Raw genomic sequence first — 22,504 nt, forward strand, 5'->3', positions numbered from 1 at the left:
GAGGGAGGGAGGAAGGGGAGGGGGTCGTGCTGGCTTGACCAGGTGGGTGTGGGAGGGGGGGGAGGGGGTGGTGGTGGTAGTACCAGTATGGTAAATGTGTGAGGTCGTCTTCTAACACCCCCCTTCTCTCCCTCCCTCCTTCCCCTCCCTTACCCCTCTTCCAACCCCTCCCTCCTCCTCTTCCAATCCCCCTCCTCCTCCTCCTCCTCCTCCTCCTCCTCCTCCTCCTCCTCCTCCTCCCCCCTCACCCCTCTTCCAACCCCTCCCTCCTCCTCTTCCAACCCCCCTCCTCCTCCTCCTCCCCCCTCACCCCTCTTCCAACCCCTCCCTCCTCCTCTTCCAACCCCTCTCCTCCTCCTCCTCCTCCTCCTCCCTCACCCCTCTTCCAACCCCTCCCTCCTCCTCTTCCATCCCCCCTCCTCCTCCTCCCTCACCCCTCTTCCAACCCCTCCTCCTCCAACACCTTCAGCGCCTCCGTCGTGTGGCGCTGCTACGCCTACGACCCCCCCCCCCCCCCCCCCCCCCCCCCGTGCGAGTCTCCCATACGAGGAATTGCCACGTCACGCGCTGATAATTATTTATCGATAATTAACCCCCCTCTTCCTTCACCCCCTCCTCCTCCTCCTCCACCCATTCCACCCCCTCTCCCCCCGTTTTCCATGGAACACAGGTGATGGTGTTAGCCAGAGGCATTATTATTATTATTATTATTATTATTATTATTATTATTATTATTTTAAATGCCGCTGCTGTAACTCAAGGCTGCGCTCCATCCAGTAGCTGGGGAGTGCAGACTCCCTTTTTTTGGAGTGGGACTCGACTTGTACGTACGTCCTGTTGAATGCAGCCCGAGCCAGAGACTTGCGTCTTTCCGCAAGGGGTTGTAGCAGGTGGTGTGGAGGAGTCCGGTAACACTTCAACAGACATATTATTATATTGTCCTCGCCTTCCTCGTCGTCTCCGTATCTGTCCATTAGGGGACAAAGTCCCCACTGTCATCGTGGGATATGAGCCATAATGACCTTATCCCAGTTACAATGTGACCTTTGACCCCTCTCTTCACTGACCCCCTCCCCCCCTTTTCCACAGTGACCCATTAACGTAACACACCCCTATACCCCCACCTCTCTCTCTCTCTCTCTCTCTCTCTCTCTCTCTCTCTCTCTCTCTCTCTCTCTCTCTCTCTCTCTCTATCTATCTACCCACCTACCTATCTATCTATCCATCTAACTGTCTATCTATCTATCTACCTGTCTATCTATCTATCTACCTGTCCATCTATCTATCTATCTATCTATCTATCTATCTGTCTATCTATCTGTTCCCCTTCCCAGCCCATGACCTGACACAGGGGGGGGGGGGGGGTCAGCGTTCATTGGATGCGACGCAGAACAAGGCAATACACCAATTGGTCATTTGCATAGGAAAGGAGATTAGCTGTGTGAAGAAGACCCAACCCTCCTTTTATTTTATTTTTGGCACGAGGGGTTCTTGGTGTGTGTGTGTGTGTGTGTACGTGGGGTTCTTGGTGTGTGTGTGTACGTGGGGTGGGAACTAAGTTAAAGGGCCCCGCGTGAGTGTAATGACTTACTCGTACTGTACGTGGAGGGAGGGTGTTCTACACTCGTGGAGGGGGGCCTCCCATCTCTTGTACTGTACGTGGAGGGTGTTCTACACTCGTTGGGGGCCCCCATCTCTTGTACTGTACGTGGAGGGTGTTCTACACTCGTTGGGGGCCCCCATCTCTTGTACTGTACGGGGAGGGAGGGTGTTCTACACTCGTGGGGGGCCCCCCATCTCTTGTACTGTACGGGGAGGGAGGGTGTTCTACACTCGTGGGGGCCCCCCCATCTCTTGTACTGTACGGGGGGGGGGGTTGTTCTAAACTCGTGAGGGCTCCCATCTCTTGTACTGTACGGGGAGGGTGTTCTACACTCGTGGGGGCCCCCATCTCTTGTACTGTAGAGGGAGGGTGTTCTACACTCGTGGGGGGCCCCCCATCTCTTGTACTGTACGGGGGGGAGTTCTACACTCGTGGGGTCCCCCATCTCTTGTACTGCACGGGGAGGGAGGGAGTTCTACACTCGCGGGGGCCCCCATCTCTTGTACTGCACGGGGAGGGAGGGAGTTCTACACTCGTGGGGGCCCCCATCTCTTGTACTGCACGGGGAGGGAGGGAGTTCTACACTCGCGGGGGCCCCCCATCTCTTGTACTGTACGGGGAGGGTGTTCTACACTCGTGGGGGGCCCCCCATCTCTTATACTGTACGGGGGGGGGGGGAGTTCTACACTCGTGGGGGCCCCCATCTCTTCTACTGTAGAGGGAGGGTGTTCTACACTCGTGGGGTCCCCATCTCTTGTACTGCACGGGGAGGGTGTTCTACACTCGTGGGGTCCCCATCTCTTGTACTGTACGGGGAGGGAGGGTGTTCTACACTCGTGGGGGTCCCCATCTGTAGAACATTCTCTACTGTTATACAGCGTCTTTAGTTTGTGGATGCTGGGCGAGAGTGTGTAATGATAATGATAATGATAGTGTTAATGATAATGATAATAATAATAATGATAATAATAATAATGATAATAATAATAATAATAATAATAATAATAATAATAATAATAATAATGATAATGATAGTAATAATATCAATAACAATATGATGATGATGATAATAATAATAATAATGATAATAATAATAATAATAATGATAATAATAATAATAATAATGATAATAATAATGTAATGATAATAATGATAATGATAATAACAATAATAGTAATGATAGTTAATGATAATGAACACAGTCGATTTATGACAGCTATAGCTGACCTGGGGTTGGGGGTGTGTGTGTGGGGGGGGCCGGAGAGGAGTCCATGATAAAAAGTATTTTATCTAATCATGAAAGAGCGGCAGCTCAAAATATGGCCGGGTATTTCCATGTTATGGACAAGAATGGAAGTGTGGTACACCTGTGTCTGTCTGTGTGTCTGGGTGTTGGTCGTGGTGTGTGTGTGTGTGTTGGTCGTGGTGTGTGTGTGTGTGTGTGTGTGTGTGTGTGTGTGTGTGAGAGGGAGGGGCGGTGTGTGGACGCGCCTGGATTCCCACCGCTAATTAAATGTCCCATTTGTGGATTAAGTTATAGCGCCAGCGAGAGAGAGAGAGAGAGAGAGAGAGAGAGAGAGAGAGAGAGAGAGAGAGAGAGAGAGGCTGGTGATATATATGTGTGACTACATATATGAAGCTGGTGATATATATGTGACTACATGTATGAAGCTGGTGATATATATGTGACTTTATGTATGAAGCTGGGGATGTATGTGTGACTACATATATGAAGCAGGTGATATATATGTGACTACATATATATGAAGTTGATGATAGATGTGACTACATATATCACTACATATATGAAGCTGGTGATATATATGTGACTGCATAGAATTGGTGATATATGTGACTACATACATGAATTTGGTGGTATATATGTGACTACATACATGAAGTTGGTGGTATATATGTGACTACGTATATGAAGTTGGTGGTATATATGTGACTACATACATGAAGTTGGTGGTATATATGTGACTACATACATGAAGTTGGTGGTATATATGTGACTACATACATGAAGTTGTTGGTATATATGACTCCATATATGATGCCGGCGGTATATATGTGACTACATATATGAAGTTGGTGGTATATATGTGACTACTGAGGCCCTTGTGTAAGTAAGGCCCTCCTGTGCGGAAGGTTGCCACTATGTACATCTAAGGGCAGGTCGTCATGGACAAGGGTCGTGCGTCTTCGTGGTCAAGGGGGTCGTGTGGTCGTACTAAGATGGTCCTGGTCAGGGGTCGTATGGTCGTAGTAAGGTGGTCGTGGTCTCGGGGTCATGTGGTCCTGGTCAGGGGGTCGAGTGGTCGTACTGAGGTGGTCGTGGTCAGGGGGGTTGTGGTCGTACTAAGGTGGTCGTGGTCTGGGGTCGTGTGGTCGTGGTCAGGGGGTCGAGTGGTCGTACTAAGGAGGTCGTGGTCAAGGGGGTTGTGGTCGTACTAAGGTGGTCGTGGTCAGGGGTCGTGTGGTCGTACTAAGGTGGTCGTGGTCAGGGGGTCGTGTGATCGTACTAAGGTGGTCGTACCGCACGTTCGTGGTCACGGGTCTGACCCATCCCCCTCACTCCCTTCTTCCCTCCACCATCACCCTCACTCCCTTCTTCCCTCCCCCCTCACTCCCTTCTTTCCCTCCACCATCACCCTCACTCCCTTCTTCCCTCCCCCCTCACTCCCTTCTTCCCTCCCCCCTCACTCCCTTCTTCCCTCCCCCCCCACTCCCTTCTTCCCTTCCCCCTCACTCCCTTCTTTCCCTCCCCCATCACCCTCACTCCCTTCTTCCCTCCCCCCTCACTCCCTTCTTTCCCTCCCCCATCACCCCCACTCCCTTCTTTCCCTCCCCCCCATCACCCCCACTCCCTTCTTTCCTCCCCCCTCCACCAACCCCCTCACTCCCTTCTTTCCTCCCCCATCCATCTCCCCACTCCCTTCTTTCCTCCCCATCTCACCACTCCCTTCTTTCCTCCCCCTCTCCACCACTCCCTTCTTTTCCCCCCTCCACCACCCCTTTCCCCCCCCTCTTTCCAACCCCTCCACCTCAACCCCAACCTCCCCTCCCCACCCCACAGCAGTACGATGGCGTCCCTCAACAAGGCCATTAAGGTGGTCGGCGTCGTTTCCAATTGACTCGTGTCGGCAATGTCAATTATCGATGGCCCGCTCCGCCCGCCCCCTCCTCCTCCACCTCGCTTAGAATGTTTATATCAAAATTTATTAATCGTTACGGTAACCCCCTTTCCCTCCCTCCCCTCTCCTCCCCTTCACCCCAGAGACCAGTTCATATGTGAGTCTGTCGCCTGTGGTGTGACCCAGGTCCCCCCTCCCTCCCCCCCTCTCTCTGGCTGCGCTACTTCCAGTTGCAGGGCAGTGTAGACTCCTTTTGGAGCGAGAGGGTCTTTTGGAGGCGGGTGATATATATATATATATATATATATATATATATATATATATATATATATATATATATATATATATATATTCCTATGAGCAGCAGTGTGTATGGAGGAGCGGCGATCATCAGTTGGGGAGATAATGGTGGGCGATTCACCCCACCTCCCCCACCCAATACCACACCCACCCACACCCCACACCACTCCACACCGCACAACCACCGCACCCTACACCACATTACACCCCACCCCACACACACACCACACCCCACACCACACCTCACCTCACCACACTATACCACACCACACCTCACCTCACCATACCACCCCACCCCACACCAAACCACCCCACCCCCACACCCACACCACACCCCACCACTCCACACCACACCGCACACCACACCACACCTCACCTCACCACACCATACCAACCCACCCCACTCCACCCCTACCACCGCACCCCACACCTCCCCACCCCACTAGCCAACCCATCCCACACATATGATCAGGAGACCTGAGCAGCAGGGGCGTCCCCGGTGTAGAAAATGAGGTTCTGCCAAGCCCCAGGGAAGGAGGGAAGGGGGGGTTGTGGGGTGGAGTCCCCTGACAGGTATTACTTGACCAGCCACACACACACACACACACACACACACACACACACACACACACACCACACACACACACGTTAACTAACTCATGAAATGTATATGGAACACATGATCATTATTAATTAGTTCAGTCCCGCTCATAAAACACATAAACACATAGAACACATAAACATTATTATTTAGTTCAGTCCAGCTCATAAAATGTATATAGAAAACATAGACATTGTTAATTAGTACAGTCAAGCTCATAAAATGTATATAGAACACATAAACATCATTAATTAGTACAGTCAAGCTCATAAAATGTATATAGAACACATAAACATCATTAATTAGTTCAGTCAAGCTCATGAAATGTATATAGAACACATGAATATTATAGATTAGTTCAGTCAAGTCCCCACAATACATATAGAACACATGAACATTATCAATTAGTTCAGTCAAGCTCATGAAATGTATATAGAACACATAAACATTATTGATTTGTCCAGTCAAGCTCATAGAATGTTTATAAAACACATGAACTATTAACTAGTTCAGTCAAGCTCATAAGATGCATATAGAACACATAAACATTATTAATTGGTTGTTTGGTTAGTTGGTTGGTTGATTGTTCGGTTGGTTGGTTGGATTTTCGGTTAGTTGAATGGTTGGTTGTTTTCTTTGTAGGTTGGTTGGTTAGTTGGTTGAATGGTTGGTTGTTGGTTAGTTGACTTTAGTTGGTTGGTTGGGTGGTTGTTCGGTTGGTTGGCTGGCTGGTTGGTTGCTTGGTTGGCTGGCTGTTTGGCTGGTTGGTTGGTTGCTTGGTAAGTTGGTTGGTTGGTTGTTTCGTAGGTTGGTTGGTTGGCTGTTTGGTTGGTTGCTTGGTTGTTCGGTTGGCTGGTTGTTTGGTAGGTTGGTTGGTTGGCTGGTTGGTTGGTTGTTTCGTAGGTTGGTTGGTAGGTTGGTTGGTTGGCTGTTTGGTTGGTTGGTTGGTTGGTAGGTTGGTTGGCTGGCTGTTTGGCTGGTTGGTTGGCTGTTTGGCTGGTTGGTTGGTTGGTTGGTTGGTTTGGCTGTTTGGTTGGTTGGTTAGTTGGGCTTGAAGTGTCATCACCTACCAGGGTCATTAAGGCCGTCAGCGTCAGTTGCTACATCCATGTACCCACAGCCGAAGTCTCGTATGTCTTCACCGCCTTCGTCAGGTGTTGAGGAGAACTCTAAAACACCGCCACATCCACACTCTCCTCCTCCTCCTCCTCCTCCTCGCCGTGCATGCGTGGCGCATGCGCCTGACCTGCATGATGCCGTTATCAAGTATGCATGTACTTACTCAAGTTGCGGCGTGATCCGGCAGAGGGCCGGTCACAGAGCGGGGGGTCGTGCACTCTGCACATGTGACAGTTGGAGCCTGGGGGAGCCTTTCTACGCAGCGGCCTTTCTTTCTTCGTCTGGTCCTCAAACGCTGCCTCGCTAACGAGGGAAACGGTGATCAAGTGTGTGTGTGTGTGTGTGTAATTATGTGTATATATATATATATATATATATATATATATATATATATATATATATATATATATATATATATATATATATGTATTGGAAAGGATCACAATTTTGCGCGTGATCAAGTATATTCCTATGAGTCCACGGGGAAAATGAAACACGACTAGTTCCCAAGTGCACTTTCGTGTCATAATCACATCATCAGGGGAGACACAAGAGAGAAATACAACAGTCAGTTGATATACAACGTAGAGACGTATGCTAGGACATGTAAAATTTTCTATGCATGTGGCACGACCTGTTGTCGTGGTGAGACAGTCCACCTCGTCATCAGATGACAGTCACTTGATAAATGTAGTTAAATCCCAACATCACACTTGAGTCCCCCCCCCCCCAAGATTCACAAGTTATTTATTCATTTATTCATTTATTTATTTGTTAATGTCGTCATATATTTAGCTCACACTCAGTAGGCCGGAGACAACGAGAAACAAGAGTTGTTATGTTTCGTCCCCGTGTTGAATGCTGTCGTAATCTGGGATAAGAAAAACAAAAAAGAAAATGGGCAATTTTGTTGTGTTGGGACAGAAGCAGCGGCCCGCCTCCGCTCGTAATAACTGGGGCGCAGTGAGGGATGATGTGGCCGCACCGCCATGCCACTAAGGGTCGTATTGCAACACAGCGGAGGATGACATGTACGATTACCAGGGTCGTATCTCACCGGGCGCAATGGAGCTTGACATGTACGACCACCCTGGGTCGTATCCCATTGTTTGTAGAGGAAGAGGACGGAGTGGGTGGTAATTGTGGAAGGTGTGTGAAGTGCGTAGTGTTCGTGGAGTGTATGTGTGGAGTGCCTGGTGGTCGTGGAGCGTATGTGTGGAGTGCCTGGTGGTCGTGGAGTGTATGTGTGGAGTACCTGGTGGTCGTGGAGTGTATGTGTGGAGTGCCCGGTGGCCGTGGAGTGTATGTGTGGAGTGCCTGGTGGTCGTGGAGTGTATGTGTGGAGTGCCTGGTGGTAGTGGAGTGTATGTGTGGAGTGCCTGGTGGTAGTGGAGTGTATGTGTGGAGTGCCTGGTGGTCGTGGAGTGTATGTGTGGAGTGCCTGGTGGTAGTGGAGTGTATGTGTGGAGTGCCTGGTGGTCGTGGAGTGTATGTGTGGAGTACCTGGTGGTCGTGGAGTGTATGTGTGGAGTGCCTGGTGGTCGTGGAGTGTATGTGTGGAGTGCCTGGTGGTAGTGGAGTGTATGTGTGGAGTGCCTGGTGGTCGTGGAGTGTATGTGTGGAGTGCCTGGTGGTCGTGGAGCGTATGTGTGGAGTGCCTGGTGGTCGTGGAGTGTATGTGTGGAGTGCCTGGTGGTCGTGGAGTGTATGTGTGGAGTGCCTGGTGGTCGTGGAGTGTATGTGTGGAGTACCTGTTGGTCGTGGAGCGTAGGTGTGAATTTCGCTGTTGTGACGCTGTAGGTGTGACGGTTGTTATACAACAGCATATAAAAAAAAGCTAAACAAAACCTACGAGATGTGGTGCGTCATGGAGGATTTGGCCTTTGCCAGCAGCTCAACCCCGCCTCGTGAAGGTGGTTCAGTCTGTCGCAAGTCTGTCCAGCGACGCTAGACCTCGAGAGAGAGAGAGAGAGAGAGAGAGAGAGAGAGAGAGAGAGAGAGAGAGAGAGAGAGAGAGAGAGAGAGAGAGAGAGAGAGACTAGAAAAAGATTGAAAGAGGTTGATCCGGAATTTTTTGGATGCGACGTGATGTCCCGGGGCGAGGCGTGTGCGTCTCTCTCTCTCTCTCTCTCTCTCTCTCTCTCTCTCTCTCTCTCTCTCTCTCTCTCTCTCTCTCTCTCTCTCTCACACACACACACACACACACACACACACCTGTGGTTACAAGAGTTGTAGGTGTTGTAGGGTATGCTTAGGGATGGGGGGGAGGTGGAGGGTAGCTGTTGTGGACGGTCCCCCATTCCCCCAGGTATTGGGATGTGTTCCCAAGGGCTCCAAGATGTCTCCTGCCACACCCACACACACACACACACACACACACACATCTACCCACCTCGTCCCATAGAACTTGCTCCCCTGAACCCGTTGTCCAGTCTCCCTTTCTCTACCTGCCCCCCTCTCTCCCCACACACACACACACACGAACTGTTGGCAACGCACGCGTTACCAGAGGCCGCCCCTCGCACTGGTCTCTGACGGCATGTAGTAGACCACCACAGACCAGACACCCCCCCCTTACCGTCGAACGGGCCGGGCCATCAGGTGCTGCGGTGCGTCTCGGACCTCAAAAAAAGCAAGACTGTGTCTGTTGCGAGGAGGAGGATTTTCATGGCCGGCGCTCGAAAGACGTACGTGGCAACCCCGAACCATGCAACAGCGGTCATTCAGGCCGTGGGGGATGGGGGGGGGGGGTTTGTTAAGGTGGGAATGGGGGGATGGGGGGGGGGTTTCACCACAGGTTAAAATCCAGGGGTCGCCCCAGCGTCGTCGACAGAAGCGGCGTCGTCAGCGCCACGAGCGGTTCTCGCCTTCTTCCCCCTCCCACGTGCCACCGTCGCCTTACCCGACCACCCTCACCTGTCGCAACCGTTCATCCTCCGCCGCCTCCTCCTCCGCCACCGCCCGCCCTCCTCCGCCAACGCCCGCCTTCGCCACCTCCTCCTCCGCCAACGCCCGCCTTCGCCACCTCCTCCTCCGCCACCGCCCGCTTCCTTCGCCACCGCCCGCCGTCCTTCGCCACCGCCCGCCCTCCTTCGCCACCGCCCGCCCTCCTCCTCCTCCGCCCGCCCTTCTCCGCCGCCTCCGCCACCTCCTCCACCGCCCGCCCTCCACACCCACTGCCTTCAGGTCGGAGGGTCTCAGATCAGGCAGCAGCAGCAAGCAGCAGCATGAAGCAGCAGCAGCAGCAGCAGGTCCTCCTCCTGATCCTGGGCTTGGCCCTTGCAGGTCAGTCAGCTCCCCCACCCCAACGAGCAGTTTGAAGTCAGCTAACGGTCGAACGACGACACACACACACACACACACACACATCCAAGGTTGTTGATGATCCAGTTGTGTCTGTGTTCGTCCTTGGCACACACACACACATACACACACACACCCAAGGTTGTTGATGATCCAGTTGTGTCTGTGTTCGTCCTTGGCACACACACACATACACACACAGACACACACACACACCCAAGGTTGTTGATGATCCAGTTGAGTCTGTGTTCATCCTTGGTTGTGGGGGGGTCGTTGTTGTTATATCCGGTGACGTCACGGTATTATCCCAAGCAAGGCAGGTGCTCTAGATAACTTGTAGTAAATGTATATTTATTTAGCAGGCTAGATAATAGATATTAAATGTATATAGGGGGCTAGATGATTTATATGAAATGTACATTCAAGCAAGGCAGGTGCACTAGATGATTTATAGGAAAGGCTATATAGGCTAGATGATGGATAGTAAATGTATATATGGGCTAGATAATTTATTGAATGTATGTATCGGTCTAGGTAATAGATATTAAATGTATATAGCGGTCTAGATGATTTATATTAATGTATGGAGCGGACTAAATAATAGATATTTAGTGTATAGAAGGGGCTAGATAATTTATATTAAGTGTATGTAGCGGGCTAGATAATAGATATTAAATGTATATAGGAGGCTAGATAATTCAAATTGAATATGTATAGCGGCCTAGATAATAGATATTAAATGTATATAGGGGCTAAATAATTTATATTAAATGTATGTAACGGTCTAGATGATAGATATTAAATGTATATAGCGGCCTCCATACTTTATATTGAAAGTATGTAGCGGGCTAGATAATAGATATCAAATGTATATTGGGGCTAGATAACGTAGCTAGATTATTCATATTGAATGTATATAGCGGGCTAGATGACTTATATTAAATGTATATAGCGAACTAGATAATTTATATTAATGTATATAGTGGGTTAGGTCGGGACTCTGGGTCGGGACTCTGGGGCCACGTAGGACTAACAGGTTTACAGAGCTCGTGTGTTGATGTTTGGATGGAGTTGCCAGACGAAGACATCTTTGTCGACTGTGGGGGTGTGTTGTGATGACCGCGGCTACAACACTGCCCTGTTGTGATGACCGCGGCTACAACACTGCCCTGTTGTGATGACCGCGGCTACAACACTGCCCTGCAACGTGGACTGACGCAACGCCAAGATACAGGAGTGTCACTTGTCAAATACAGAGTGTGCGCTGTAGTGACAGTGGAGGAGGGAATACAGAGGCTGTAGATGTGTGTGTACACAGTGATGAGGTTTTGATAGGGACTCAGAATATATATATATATGTATATATATATATATATATATAGTATTATCATATAAATACATGATCGCTGTTTCCCGCGTCAGCGAGGTAGCGCCAGGAAAGAGACGAAGAAGAATGGCCCATCCACTCATGTACACATATCTATACATAATGTTATGTATCACTTTAAAAGGTATTAGATTTCTCTTAAGGGAAGATAAGATAGATATTTTTTTTTTTTGTAGCTACGTCACTCACACTGAAGACCATCTCTCTATCTCTATCTATTTATCTCTCTATTTCTCTCTCTCTCCACAGAGGGCCTGGACTGCTCGCAATCCTCCTGCCCAAACCAGCTGTACTCCCATTACTACGCCAAGAACTGCTCGCCCCAGGGGTACGACCCGTGCTGCCCTAGGAGCTTCGTCTGTCGTGAGTTTCCTGTGTGTTTACACTGGGTGGGGGGGGTGTCTGGCTGGGTCAGATAGACTGGCTGCTGATGGATGACTGGCTGGGTCAGATAGACTGGCTGCTCGTGGGTGACTGGCTGGGTCAAATAGACTGGCTGCTTGGTGGTGGGGTGACTGGCTGGGTCAAATAGACTGGCTGCTGGTGGGGGTGACTGGCTGGGTCAAATAGATAGACTGGCTGCTGGTGGAGGACTGGGAGGCCTAAGTAGACTGGTTACTGGTGGGTGAGTGGCAGTGTCAGCTGGTGGACTGACTGGTTCTGTGTTGGATAAGTTGAACTGTTGAGTTTGTCGGTCAGTGAACAGACTACGTGTAACCTAACTGGTGAGACGCAGTGAGCGGGAACTTGATGATTACACTGACTGGTGGGTGGAGTTGTGAGTGGACTTAACTGGTGGAGGGTGTAGTGGTGTAGTGGACTTAACTGGTGGAGAGTGTAGTGGACTTAACCGGTAGAGAGTGTAGTGGTGTAGCCAGTGACTGACACTGGTAGATAAGCAGTGTACCTGACTGTTTGACTGTGATGCCTTTAACGCCACACCAACTGGCCAAACTCCCTACTAACTGTTAAGACTGGTGGTCTGTTCTTAACTGGTGCGAGACTGACCGGTGACAGAGATACACTAACTCTCGCAGACTAATGACCGGTACAACTGGTGACTGGTAGAACTGGTGACTCAGTCACGTTCAGCTCTTGACTGTTAGCTTCGCCGAGGGACTGACTGACTGGCGGCGTATTTAAGCGATGAACAGCCCGGTCGACTGCAGCGCCCCAAGGGGAATAATGAAGGAGTCGACATTTTCTGCAGATGTCGAAGTGTTAAAGTTCACGTTACAAAGATGTTGAGGGTAGGGTATTTAATCATGGGGGTGTGTCATGACTTCACCAAGGTCGTGTTGCACGATTGCACGACCCAGCGACAGCCGCCTGATTGGTCGTTACCGCTCGCGCACGACCCCTTGAACCTAACCTGACTCCCAGCCTCTGGTCAGTCCTGGACGTATTTGGTACCTGGTTTTCCGTAAGAAGATTTCAAAGTCTCTCCCGTGTTTACTCCTCTGGTGAGCCACACACACACACACACACACACACACACACATTTTGTGCATCTCAGGGGCTGGCTCTTGTATCCACCGACCATATATGGCTTAGGTTGAGGATGGGATGGGATACGTAGGATACTCATGGCTTATATGTATATGTATATATGTGTATCCTTCTGTTCCTGTACCGCCCGCCACCGCTGCTGCCGATGCTGCCGACGACGCCGGCCGTGGTGGTCGTACCGTACAGCGCCCTTCCTGTTGGACCGGGAGCGTTGCCACTACCAGGGGCGCGTGTACGGCCTCCGGGAGGACGTGCCCGTCAAGGACCCCTGCTCAGCCGGCTGCTTCTGCAGGGAGTCCTACCCTCCAGGAGGACCGTGAGTATCAACAACCCCACCTCCTACTCACGACTGTTGTTCGACAGACTGAGTGAGTGAGTGAGTTTGTGGAGCGACTGACCCCACCTTTTTCCCCCCTACTCCCCCTTGCCTGCCACTCATCCCACCCTTTCTCCCCTTGTTCCCCCCCCCCCCCCCCACTCTCGAGGAATGTATGGCAGAGATGCGACAGCTGATGGGGGTGTAGGGGGAGGAGGGATGTCGTCGCCGCGAGACTGAATATGTGGACCAGAGTTGAAGTGGTTCACACACACACACACACACACACACACACACACACACACACACACACACACTCTACCTTGCCTTACTAATAGCAGCGCCTTCAGCTGGGCTCCAGCAGCGCCGAGTAAGCCGGCCACAACCGCCAGCCAGGACCACTGGTTAAGAAGTGTGTGTGTGTGTGTGTAAGGCGGAGGTGCGGGGCGGATGACTGGTAGATTTTCTACGTCCTCCAGTGTGGTAGTCACGACCTGGGCGTGAGGAATTGTCTGGTAGGTTGAATCGCTGTTCCTAACGTTGTTAGATATCCATATGGTGTCCAGAATGCAGGTGAAAAAAGAAGAAAGAAAGGATAACTCGTACATGTCTCGGGAACATAGTTTGAGATGGATGTTTGTTTTGTGGACTGGGAAGCTTCAGATGAAGATGGGAGGATGGTTGTTTGGTGCCCACTGAGATATGACAAGTGTGTATATGACGTGTCACTGTCGGTTTATTGGGGAAAAGTCCCTTCCCCCAAAGGGATTTATCTGTGAATATAGGTTGTTGAAGTGTGAGGCAGGGTTTAGATTTTTATATCGACATGTGGAGTTGATGGTTTTGATATTGGAGTGGTTTGGATTCGGGGGCAGCAGTACTGTGATTGTTGCAATGAGTGCTGAGTATATGATGAGGTGAAATGTATTTGACGTATTTTCGTTTCATTGTGTTGTATGTTTGTTGTTGTTAAGGCAGCAGACGGTTGTACTCGGTGGTGTGATCTGTGTGGTTTGTAAATTATTATATTTTCTTTCCATGTTCATACAACGTGCCTTTCTTTGCTTTTTGTGTTCCAGCAGTCTCTTCCATGGGCTCTGGTCACCATGCGACCAACCGTATTGTATTGTATGATGTATCCATTGTAGTACGGAATTCCTTTCTCCTTATCATCATGCTGTTCATACCACTGTTTCCCCCTAGGTTTTGTTTGACCGGCCGTTTATATATGTAGTGGTAACTCATTTTCCTCCTGGATTTATCCAATTCCACTGATAGTCCACTTGTTTACGTCCTGTGCAATGCATACACTGCTTGTTTATCCATCCACTGTACACACTCTTGTCCAACTTACTGCTTGTACCTGCCGTGTGAACCTCCCACCTTACTTTATCTTATTAACCCCCTCCATTATCTTATTAACCCCAACTGTTTTATTAACCACCAACTGTCTTATTAACCCCCACTATCTTATAAACCCCCAACTATCTTATAAACTCCCACTATCTAATTAATCACACTACTGTCTTATTAACCCCCTCTGTCTTATTAGCCTCCCACTATCATATTAACCTCCCACTATCTTATTAATCACACTACTGTCTTATTAACCCCCTCTGTCTTATTAGCCTCCCACTATCTTATTAATCACCCTACTGTCTTATTAACCCCCTCTGTCTTATTAGCCTCCCACTATCATATTAACCTCCCACTATCTTATTAACCCCCACGATCTTATTATCCTCCCACTATCTTTTTAACCCCCATTCTCACCCACTATCTCATGGAACGAGTGTCTCGCTTTATGTTATCCTCCCTTGAGGCTAGAGAGTTTGCCTAAATTAACGTGTGTGTGTGTGTGTGTGTGTGTGTGTGTGTGTGGCGTTACTGCGCCTTACTGAACGTGTGTGTGTGGCGTTACTGCGCCTTACTTAACGTTTGTTTGTGGCGTTACTGCGCCTTACTTAACGTTAGTTTGTGGCGTTACTGCGCCTTACTTACCATGTGTGTAGTGTTACTGCGCCTTACTTAACGCTTGTTTGGCGTTACTGCGCCTTACTTACCCTGTGTATGTGGTGTTCCTGCGCAGGGCGGTGATCGAGTGCGCCGACGTGGAGTGCCCCAGTCTGTTCAACCCGCTGGAGCCCAACTGTCGCTACACGTACAAGCTGGGGCAGTGCTGCGAGGATGAAAAGCTTTGTGGTAAGCTGGGTCAACACCCCACACCTGTGGTAAGCTGGGTCAACACCCCACACCTGTGGTAAGCTGGGTCAACACTCCACACCTGTGGTAAGCTGGGTCAACACCCCACACCTGTGGTAAGCTGGGTCAACACCCCACACCTGTGGTAAGCTGGGTCAACACCCCACACCTGTGGTAAGCTGGGTCAGCACCCCACACCTGTGGTAAGCTGGGTCAGCACCCCACACCTGTGGTAAGCTGGGTCAACACCCCACACCTGTGGTAAGCTGGGTCAACACCCCACACCTGTGGTAAGCTGGGTCAACACCCCACACCTGTGGTAAGCTGGGTCAGCACCCCACACCTGTGGTAAGCTGGGTCAGCACCCCACACCTGTGGTAAGCTGGGTCAGCACCCCACACCTGTCTTGATCATTGAGGCTAGATGGAGGGGGAGGGATGTAGGGGGCGGAGAGACATGTGATGGGGAGAGGAGAGCAGCAGTTGGGGAGAGAGATGATGTAGTGGGGTAGAGGAGGGAGATGATGTCATGGGGGAGAGGAGAGGAGAAGTAGGGGAGAGAGATGATGTAGTGGTTGAGAGGGGAGATGTCAGTGGGAGAGGAAGGACGATGTAATGGGAGGGAAATGTAATGGGGGAGATGGTAGGGAAGATGTAATGGGGGAGATGGGAGGGAATACGTAATGGGTGAGAGGGGAGGAGATCTAAGGGAAGAGAAGAGATGATGTCAAGGAGGCAAGATGATGTAAGGGGAGAAGTATAAGGGAGTAAGAGAGGGTATAAGTGGGCAGGGGGAATATGCAAGTTGGTTAGAGAGGATGTAAGGGGAGAAGAGAGATGTTAGAGGGGAGAAGAGATGTAAGGGGCTGCTAAGGGGGCGGGAAAGGGGAGATGTAAGGGGGAGGGAAAGGGAAGATGTAAGGGGGCAAAGGGAATATGTAAGGGGGGCAAAGGGGAGATGTAAGGGGGCAAAGGGAGATGTAAGGGGGGCAAAGGGGAATATGTAAAGGGGGCAAAGGGAAGATGTAAGGGGAGATAGGAAAGATGCAGGAGATTAATGTAGAAGAGGAGGCCAGGGAAGGATGCTGGTGAGAGCACAAGTCTATATTAGGGCATTGTGATGTGACCACGTCTTCTCTGTAGCAATGTGCGATGGACACCGAGTCTCACTTCGTTCGCCCACCTAACCTAACCCGCGCCCCCATTTGACCTTGCACTAACCCGCGCCCCCATTTGACCTTGCACGACGACCCTTAACCCTTCCCTCCACCCACCCACCAGGCACCCCCACGGTGAGAGGGGCGACCTGCACCCACAAGGACAAGGTGTACAAGGAGGGGGACCAGATGTTCTTCGACGAGCACCCCTGCCGGAAGTGTGTCTGCGGCAGCGGCTACACCGGACCCTTTGGGCCTGGATGTGAGACCTTCAGCTGCGGCTTGGACTTCAGGTGAGTGTGTCTGGCAGCATGGACTTCAGGTGAGTGTGTCTGGCTGCATGGACTTCAGGTGAGTGTGTCTGGCTGCATGGACTTCAGGTGAGTGTGTCTGGCTGCATGGACTTCAGGTGAGTGTGTCTGGCAGCATGGACTTCAGGTGAGTGTGTCTGGCCGCCCGCATGGACTTCAGGTGAGTGTGTCTGGCCTCCCGCTTGGACTTCAGGTGAGTGTGTCTGGCCACCCGCTTGGACTTCAGGTGACTTCAGGTGAGTGTGTCTGGCAGCATGGACTTCAGGTGAGTGTGTCTGGCCGCCCGCATGGACTTCAGGTGAGTGTGTCTGGTAGCATGGACTTCAGGTGAGTGTGTCTGGCCGCCCGCTTTGACTTCAGGTGACTTCAGGTGAGTGTGTCTGGCACCCGTGAGTGTCTTGTCACAGGGACGTAAAGGTGTGTTAGCGTCACTTAAAAATGCTTGGCTTGTAAGTATAAGTGGGGGTGTAGTGTTCAGGAACGTGAACTTGTTCTATGTTCTGGGACAGTGGGAGAAGAAAAAGAACACACACATTTCCCTGTTTGATTTGCGTTGTTCTTTTGGCTCAAAATAACCTCAAAGGAACCATGAAATGATCCTATCACACATTTTGCCCTTGAAGGAAGTACTCAGTCACTCCAGCCTAGGTTATGTGTTTAACCCAAATGAGGACGGCTATACGAAACCTTGGGTATAAGGGCGTGACCTTTGACCTGCCCTTTGAGGATGGGGTCAAAGGTCACGCCGTCATACGCAAGGGAAGGGGGCGTGGGGACCATACCGTCGTGCTCTGGTGGAGGGGTCATTCAAGATCAGGGTGCTAGTGGCTCTGAATAGTGTGTGGGTACAGTCACCTGGTGAGTGTGTGGGTACAGTCACCTGGTGAGTGTGTGGGTACAGTCACCTGGTGAGTGTGTGGGTACAGTCACCTGGTGAGTGTGTGGGTACAGTCACCTGGTGAGTGTGTGGGTACAGTCACCTGGTGAGTGTGTGGGTACAGTCGACTGGTGAGTGTGTGGGTACAGTCGCCTAGTGAGTGTGTGGGTACAGTCACCTGGTGAGCGTGTGGGTACAGTCACCTGGTGAGTGTGTGGGTACAGTCACCTGGTGAGTGTGTGGGTACAGTCACCTGGTGAGTGTGTGGGTACAGTCACCTGGTGAGTGTGTGGGTACAGTCACCTGGTGAGTGTGTGGGTACAATCACCTGGTGAGTGTTGTCATTGCGTGCTATTGACCCTGTGTGACGAGCAGCAGCGGTACAACCCACTTGTCCTTCGCAGGTACACCAAGGAGCTGGCCAGAGGCTGTGTGCCCATCTACTTCGAGGAAGGGTGTTGCCCCACCAGCTGGCTTTGCCGTAAGTTGCACCGTCAGGCAGTTCACCTCGCTTCCTCCCTTTTAAAACTCCTTTGCAATCCTGTTTTTGGTGATATTCCCCCCACCCCCGCCCCCTCTAGTTTTTTTTTTTTTGGATAGGAATTAAAACAAAAGACAAAAAAGGAAGTTCCCAGCATGAATATCGTAAGATGTAAGTTTTTTTTTTAATTTTTCCCCCCCGTATACACGCCATATGACACCTGCGTGATGTCAAACCATGAGGAAGCCTGTATATAAACCACATAGAACATACAAACCTCCAACAGCCAGCGTTCATATGCACTTTATTCGTATTCATATACCTCCGCGATGTACAATTAGGTTCGGCAAAATGCTATCTGCTGGCTTTCTGAGCCTGATGGGAAATGACCGGTGTAGACCCCGTTGCTCACCAATATGAGACGAAGGGTATTCGAGTACATAGTATTCGAATAGTTATTTCCCTATTAGCCAGGCCCATAGCCTAGCGGTTAGCATTCCCGCCTCTTGCACAGGGGTCCCGGGTTCGATCCTGGCTGTTGGAGGTTTGCATGTTCTATGAAGATGCGCGTTCCTGTGCACTTTGTTCGTATATAAACCACAAGACACACCACTCGGAGCAGTAGGGAACACTTGTCATCCCTCACACCAGCACTCCTCACCCGCACAACAGGAGGGTAAAATGAGTTCATATTGAGACCCTTTTTTACGCACAACAGGAGGGTAAAATGAGTTCATATTGAGACCCATTAGTTCATAGTAAGACACACTTTTACGCACAACAGGAGGGTAGAATTAGTTCATAGTAAGACACACCTTTACGCACAACAGGAGGGTGGAATAAGTCAAGTCAAGTTTCCCGACATCCGGAAATGTAATGAGAGCTTCTTCTGTTTTTTCTTTCCGTAGCGGACGACCCGAGACTGCCCCAGCCACAGCGACCAGCACAAGGTGAGCGAGCGGGTGTGGCTCTCACAGGTGTTGATGTGCCACTGACTGTAACACCCTAGTACCATCACCAACACTGGGGAGAAGACCTGTATTGCTATACCATTCCCTTTTCCACTGTGGATGAATGCTGAAAATAATGTGATTCCCTTTTCCAGTGTGGATGAATGCTAAGGATAATGTAATTCCCTTTTCCACTGTAGATGAATGTTAAAGATAATATAATTCCCTTTCCCACTGTAGATGAATGCCAAAGAAAATGTAATTCTCTTTCTCCACAGCAGATGCCCTCACTCTGTCAGACTTTGGCAAGTTAGTAGTATATTTTTTTTTCATATTTCTTAATCGTATCGATTTTACGAAATATATAGACTCGTCACCTGCACAGTGAAACCAAAGATATTCTCAAAATAATGTTACCCCATCATGCCCGGTGCTCTTGTCCCACACTAGAACACTTTAGACTCCACCCAGACCCACTGTGTGGCGAACCACCCAACCTCTGAGGTGGGGGGGAAAAAAAAGAGGTAGTTTATACCCTCGCCCCCCCCTCACACACACACACACACACACACACTCACTCACTATATGACCTGTGGTCCCGACCGGTGGACGAGGCCAGCTTCCTGAGAGCTGCAGGAGCCGTGTGAGGATTGAAGTGACCCTCGGTGCAGGAGGTGAGGATAAGGATGCCATATTCTCCTGTACGGTGGACGTAACCCGGCTTTCCAGCACGGTACACCGCAATACAATATAACAGTCATTGTAACTCTTGTGTCTCACACACACACTCTGTCTCCCTCCCTCCCAGGAGCGGACTGTGTCTCTCACTCACTCTCTTGTCTCCCTCCCTCCTTCCCAGGAGCGGACTGCTCCCTGGGTCAGCTCGGGGTCAACCGCAACGAAGTCATCGACTTGGATGATTGCAAGCTGGTGTGTGGCTGCCTCACCCCTCCGGAGCTCACCTGCAACCAGTACAGGTCATGCGAGGTGGCCAGGCAGAGCAAGTAAGTGGGTCGGTCGCACTCGGAACTTCGGGAATGTATTTATGGTTTTTTTTTTTCTTTCTTTTAAGAAATAGAAGAGAGGGACAGGATAAGAGACAGACAGACAGACAGACAGACACTGAGAGACCGACAGGCGGACACATAGACACAAATAAGACGTTTTACACACACACAGAGAGAGAGAGAGAGAGAGAGAGAGAGAGAGAGAGAGAGAGAGAGAGAGAGAGAGAGCAGTTAAACCTACACGACCGTAACGGAAGAGAGGAAGTTGAGAAATTGCTCTCTTTTAAATCTTAAGTTCGTCCTGTTCCTCTCATCCTATCCCTGACTCTTTGAAGAAACTTTTAATATTATTTTCTGAAGGATTCTAGTCGTGCTTTACCCACCATTGATCCCTCGCCACACACACACACACCACTATAGTCAAATGAACCAGGTGCACCTTAGCTACAGTTCACGGTCACCCATTACTGCCACAGTGTGACAGCAAAGATCACCCAGGTAATGTTGGTGCTGTTGCTGCTGTAGGCTTCTGGACCCACGTACCTCCAGGGAACACCACCCCCCACATTCCTCTGCTGGTGCGGGGGGGGGAAAGGTACACTACTTTAGCCAAGGTTGTTTCGAACATGTTTACCAAACATCAGTTCAATGATTGATGATACACGCTGTGTTTTGCAGACTCTTTCCTCGCAACGTGAAGGTGTAGGGGGATGATACCTTAACCCCGCCCACCCGCCCTTCCCTCCGTCGCTTGTGGGCGCCCACCACCACCACCCCTCCGTCACCGCTTGTCGCTACCAACGATCAACAGAGTTTTTGTTCAATGTCCTTCGCTGGAGAAGAAGCCGACTGCCGCTACCGCCGTCGCTGCTACAGCATCATCACAATACCCTCCGTGCAGCAGGTCGAAACCAGAGGAGTCATGTGTTGGTATTCGAAGCACCGTGAACCCCCCCCTACGCCGAAGCATGTCATCATCGTGTCCTCGCAGGTCGAAACCAGAGGAGTCGTTTGATGGTATTCGAAGCACAGTGAACCCCCCACGCCGAAGCATCTCGTCGTGAGGGTCCTCTCTCTCTCTCTCTCTCTCTCTCTCTCTCTCTCTCTCTCTCTCTCTCTCTCTCTCCTGACCTCTGCAGTGCGGTGCGACGGTGTCGAAGATATGATCACCCCCACACCCACACACACACACACACCCACACCGCACTGCGACGGTGCCGAAGGTATGATCACCTCCACACACACACACACCCACACACACTCGCTCCAGATTTCTCAGGGCCGAGGTTTTGTTGCGGTGCAGGAAGCGGGTTGGGTCCGGAGGTGGGTAGTGGTAAGGGTATATAACCCGGAGACTCGTTCAGCCAACCCGCCAGTGATGACCACCGTTGACGGACGCTGGAGTAAATGAAGCTATTTGGCCACCTTGTTAAAACCCAAACCATCACCACCATCCCCTTTTGTCTTTCCCATAAGATAGTAACAGACGTGGCGAGTCCAGTCCAGCCCACTGAATAAAATGTCAGGTTTAATGTTAAGATGTACCAGGATGCAAGGATCTTATACCTGTGGTGTGAGGTTAGGCCATAGAGGGATTTCCTCGAAGGATCAGAGCCATTTCTCTGTCATTTGGAACGTGCGACAAATCCATTTAGTTTAATTTGTTTCAAAGGTTTTAAGTTGATGGCCATTATCCCTTGAGTTGTACTGTTTATATATTCTTATAAGATTTGGTGAATAAAATGAATTAGGAACAGTCCATAAGAAGTGTAACAAGGGAGAGCACTGGTTTTGACTTAGAGTAAAAAAAAGAATATGAAAACTATGATTGTTTGATTACTGCTATTTATCTTATGTGGAAAATAATTACATTCGGTACAGATGATACATTTTTTGGTATTTTGAGCGTGTGAACTGATTGTACATTTTTTTGTTTGTGTTTTCTGAATCATGTCATTGATTTAACTGTTAGGTTAGATATTCAGGCAACAGATTCTCAGACATACTTGTTTGGTGGGTCACTGAACGGCTGAGCTAAATGTATAAAACCTGTTTACTTGTTCTCAGAGGTTCTGGGTGGTTGTTCTGTCTCTCATCTGTGGTACTGGGTTGGGAAACACACACACACACACACACACACACACACACACGCACACACACGACACACACACACTGGCTTGTGCTGGGGTAAAGACATGGTACAGTCATTACCACCAGGTTGAGAGACGGAGCAACGCAGAGTGTA

At 50.1% G+C, this 22,504-nt stretch overlaps 1 protein-coding gene across 1 annotated transcript; it reads left to right on the top strand.

The window, feature by feature from the left end:
* Window positions 1–9,534: 9,534 nt before the first annotated feature.
* Window positions 9,535–22,082, top strand: LOC139758255 (uncharacterized). Its single transcript, XM_071679465.1, has 9 exons — window positions 9,535–10,045; window positions 11,700–11,813; window positions 13,146–13,275; window positions 15,365–15,477; window positions 16,758–16,926; window positions 18,226–18,302; window positions 19,211–19,252; window positions 20,112–20,256; window positions 20,938–22,082. Exons 1-9 carry the CDS (start codon window positions 9,535–9,537, stop codon window positions 20,963–20,965), a joined length of 1,329 nt encoding a protein of 442 aa, XP_071535566.1. The 3' UTR covers window positions 20,966–22,082.
* Window positions 22,083–22,504: the final 422 nt, after the last annotated feature.

Source organism: Panulirus ornatus, chromosome 30 (assembly GCF_036320965.1).
Source record: "Panulirus ornatus isolate Po-2019 chromosome 30, ASM3632096v1, whole genome shotgun sequence".
NCBI lineage: Eukaryota > Metazoa > Arthropoda > Malacostraca > Decapoda > Palinuridae > Panulirus > Panulirus ornatus.